Raw genomic sequence first — 4,142 nt, 5'->3', positions numbered from 1 at the left:
CCACCCCCACCCCCCCACTCCACCCCCACCCCCCCCACCGCACTCACCCCCACCCCCCACTCCACCCCCACCCCCCACTCCACCCCCACCCACCCCCCCCCACTCCACCCCCACCCCCCACTCCACCCCCACCCCCCCACTCCACCCCCACCCCCCACCCCACTCACCCCCTCCTCCCACTCCACTCACCGCCACCCCCCACTCACCCCCCCACTCCACCCCCACCCCCCCACCCCACCCCCCACTCCACCCCCACCCACTCACCCCCCCACTCCACCCCACCCCACTCACCTCCACCGCCCACTCACACCCCCCACTCACACCCCCACCCCACTCACCCCCCACTCACACCCCCACCCACCCCCACCCCCCCACTCACCCCCACCCCCCACTCACCCCCCCACTCCACCCCCACCCCCCCCCACCCCTCCCCTCCACCCCCACCCCCCACCCCCACCCACTCCCCCCACCCACCCCCCCCCCCACCCACCCCCCCCCACCCCCCCCCCACTCCACCCCCACCCCCCCACTCCACCCCCACCCCCACCCCACTCCACCCCACCCCACTCACCCCCACCCCCCACTCCACCCCCACCCCCACTCCACCCCACCCCCCACCCCCCCCACCCCACTCCACCCCCACCCCACTCACCCACCACCCCCCCACTCCACCCCCACCCCCCCACTCCCACCCCCACCCCCCCCACTCACCCCCACCCCCCCCACACCCCCCCCACACCCCCCCCCCCACTCACCCCACCCCCCACCCTCACCCCACCACCCCCCACCCCCACCCCACTCACCCCCCCACTCCCCCCCACCCCCCCCCCACTCACCCCACCCCCCCCCCACCACCCCACTCCACCCCCCCACTCACCCCCACACCCCCCACTCCACCCCCCACCCCACTCACCCCCACCCCCCACCCCACTCACCCCCCCCACTCCCCCCACTCCACCCCCACCCCCCACCCACTCACCCCACCCCCACTCCACCCCACCCCACCCACCCCACCCCCCCCACTCACCCCACCCCCCCACTCCACCCCCACCCCCCACCCCACTCACCCCCACCCCCCACTCACCCCACCCCCCACCCCACTCACCCCACCCCCACTCACCCCACCCCCCACCCCACTCACCCCCACCCCCACTCACCCCACCCCCCCCACCCCCCACCCCACTCACCCCCACACCCCACTCACCCCCACCCCCCCACACCCACTCACCCCCACACCCCACTCACCCCCACCCCCCCACTCCACCCCACCCCCCCACCCCACCCCCACCCCCCCCACTCACCCACACCCCCCACCCCACCCCCACCCCCCCCCCACTCACCCCCACCCCCCCACTCACCCCCACCCCACTCACCCCCACCCCCCACTCACCCCCACCCCCCCACCCCACTCACCCCACCCCCCACTCACCCCCACCCCCACCCCCACTCACCCCCACCCCCCCACCCCACTCACCCCCACCCCCACTCACCCCCACCCCCCCACCCCACTCACCCCACCCCCCACTCACCCCCACCCCCCCACCCCACTCACCCCCACCCCCCACTCACCCCCCACCCCCCACCCCACTCACCCCCACCCCCACTCACCCCCACCCCCCCACCCCACTCACCCCCACCCCCCACTCACCCCCACCCCCCCACCCCACTCACCCCCACCCCCCACTCACCCCCACCCCCCCACTCACCCCCACCCCCCACTCACCCCCACCCCCCCACCCCACTCACCCCCACACCCCACTCACCCCCACCCCCCCCACCCCACTCACCCCCACACCCCACTCACCCCCACACCCCACTCACCCCCACACCCCACTCACCCCCACACCCCACTCACCCCCACACCCCACTCACCCCCACCCCCCCCACACCCCACTCACCCCCACACCCCACTCCACCCCCACACCCCACTCCACCCCCCCCACCCCACTCCACCCCCACCCCACTCACCCCCACCCCCCACCCCACTCACCCCCACCCCCACCCCACTCACCCCCACCCCCCACCCACTCACCCCCACCCCACTCACCCCCACCCCACTCACACCCCCACCCCCACCCCCCACTCACCCCCACCCCCCACCCCACTCACCCCCACCCCACTCATACCCCCACCCCCACCCCCCACTCACCCCCACCCCACTCACACCCCCACCCCACCCCCCACTCACCCCCACCCCCCACTCACCCCCACCCCACTCACACCCCCACCCCCCACTCACCCCCACCCCACTCACACCCCCACCCCCCACTCACCCCCACCCCACTCACACCCCCACCCCCACCCCCCACTCACTCCCACCCCCCACTCACCCCCACCCCACTCACCCCCACACCCCACTCACCCCCACACCCCACTCACCCCCACACCCCACTCACCCCCACACCCCACTCACCCCCACACCCCACTCACCCCCACACCCCACTCACCCCCACACCCCACTCACCCCCACACCCCACTCACCCCCACACCCCACTCACCCCCCACACCCCACTCACCCCCACCCCACTCACCCCCACCCCACTCACCCCACTCACCCCCACCCCCCCACCCCACTCACCCCCACCCCACTCACCCCCACCCCACTCACCCCCACCCCACTCACCCCCACCCCACTCACCCCCACCCCACTCACCCCACCCCACTCACCCCACTCACCCCCACCCCACTCACCCCCACCCCACTCACCCCACTCACCCCCACCCCACTCACCCCCCCACTCACCCCCACCCCACTCACCCCCACCCCCCACCCCACTCACCCCCACCCCCCACCCCACTCACTCCCACCCCCCACCCCACTCACTCCCACCCCCCACCCCACTCACTCCCACCCCCCACCCCACTCACCCCCATACCCCACCCCCCCCCACCTCCCCACCCCACTCACCCCCACTCCACCCCCACCCCCCCCACTCCACCCCCACCCCCCCCACTCCACCCCCACCCCCCCCCACTCCACCCCCACCCCACACTCCACCCCCACCCCACACTCCACCCCCACCCCCCCACCCCACTCACCCCCACCCCCCACTCCACCCCCCACCCCACTCACCCCCACCCCCCACTCCACCCCCCCCACTCCACCCCCCCCCACCCCCACCCCCCCCACCTCCCCTCTCCCCCTCCCCACCCCCCCTCTCACCCTCCCCCTCCCCCACCCCCCCCCACCTCCCCTCTCCCCCTCCCCCACCCCCCCTCTCACCCTCCCCCTCCCCCACCCCCCCTCTCACCCTCCCCCTCCCCCACCCCCCCCCCACCTCCCCTCTCCCCCTCCCCCACCCCCCCTCTCCCTCTCCCCCTCCCCCTCCCCCTCCCCCTCCCTCTCCCCTCCCCCTCCCTCTCCCCCTCCCCCTCCCCCTCCCCCTCCCTCTCCCTCTCCCTCTCCCTCTCCCCCTCCCCCCTCCCCCTCCCCCTCCCCCACTCACCCTGCCGCCATTCTCCCCGAGCCGTTGTCATTGAAGCCTCGGGGCTGCCCGGGTACCCGCGGCCTGTTGGAGCGGGATCGGGATATGGAGCGGGCGGAGTTAGGGGGGAGCAGGCTGCAGCTCTGGGTACTCGGTTATCGGGGCCGGGGCAGCCTCCGGGCCTCTGATGTCGCTCTTTATTCTCCGGATTTCCAGGATGTTTTCCTTCAGCAACTGCGGGAGGCTGCGCGCTGACGTCACTGACGTTTATCGCTTAGCGTGCGTGCAACGTCATCCGCAGCATTATAATAATATATGCTGATTTTGCTAATCTATGCAATATTATGTTAAAATACCCCGCCCCCAGCGGTATGACCCGCCCCCCAACACCCCAGACCCTTCTCCCCCCCACCACCTGTTCAGACACTGAACCCCCCCCCGGCCCCAAGTCATATACTGACCCCCCCCCTCCGACACTGACCCCCCGCTCAGACACTGACCCCCCCGCTCAGACACTGACCACCCACCCTCCTGCTCAGACACTGACCTCCCTCAGACACTGACCCCCCTCAGACACTGACCCCCCCGCTCAGACACTGACCACCCACCCTCCTGCTCAGACACTGACCTCCCTCAGACACTGACCCCCCCGCTCAGACACTGACCACCCACCCTCCTGCTCAGACACTGACCTCCCTCAGACACTGACCCCCCTCAG

General features: G+C 73.8%; 1 protein-coding gene across 2 annotated transcripts in view; it reads right to left on the bottom strand.

The window, feature by feature from the left end:
- Positions 1–3,684, bottom strand: part of bsdc1 (BSD domain containing 1) — an 88,145-nt gene extending 84,461 nt beyond the window's left edge. The window contains exon 1 of one of the 2 annotated variants that reach the window (XM_072547903.1): positions 3,446–3,684. In XM_072547903.1, coding sequence (XP_072404004.1) covers positions 3,446–3,456 — 11 coding nt within the window. In that variant the 5' untranslated portion in view covers positions 3,457–3,684. The remainder of the gene's footprint in view (positions 1–3,445) is intronic. The other variant, XM_072547904.1, reaches the window with a different exon arrangement.
- Between the last annotated feature and the right edge of the window lie 458 nt (positions 3,685–4,142).

Source organism: Chiloscyllium punctatum, chromosome 27, assembly GCF_047496795.1.
Source record: "Chiloscyllium punctatum isolate Juve2018m chromosome 27, sChiPun1.3, whole genome shotgun sequence".
NCBI lineage: Eukaryota > Metazoa > Chordata > Chondrichthyes > Orectolobiformes > Hemiscylliidae > Chiloscyllium > Chiloscyllium punctatum.
This window is presented reverse-complemented; position numbering and strand designations above follow the sequence as displayed.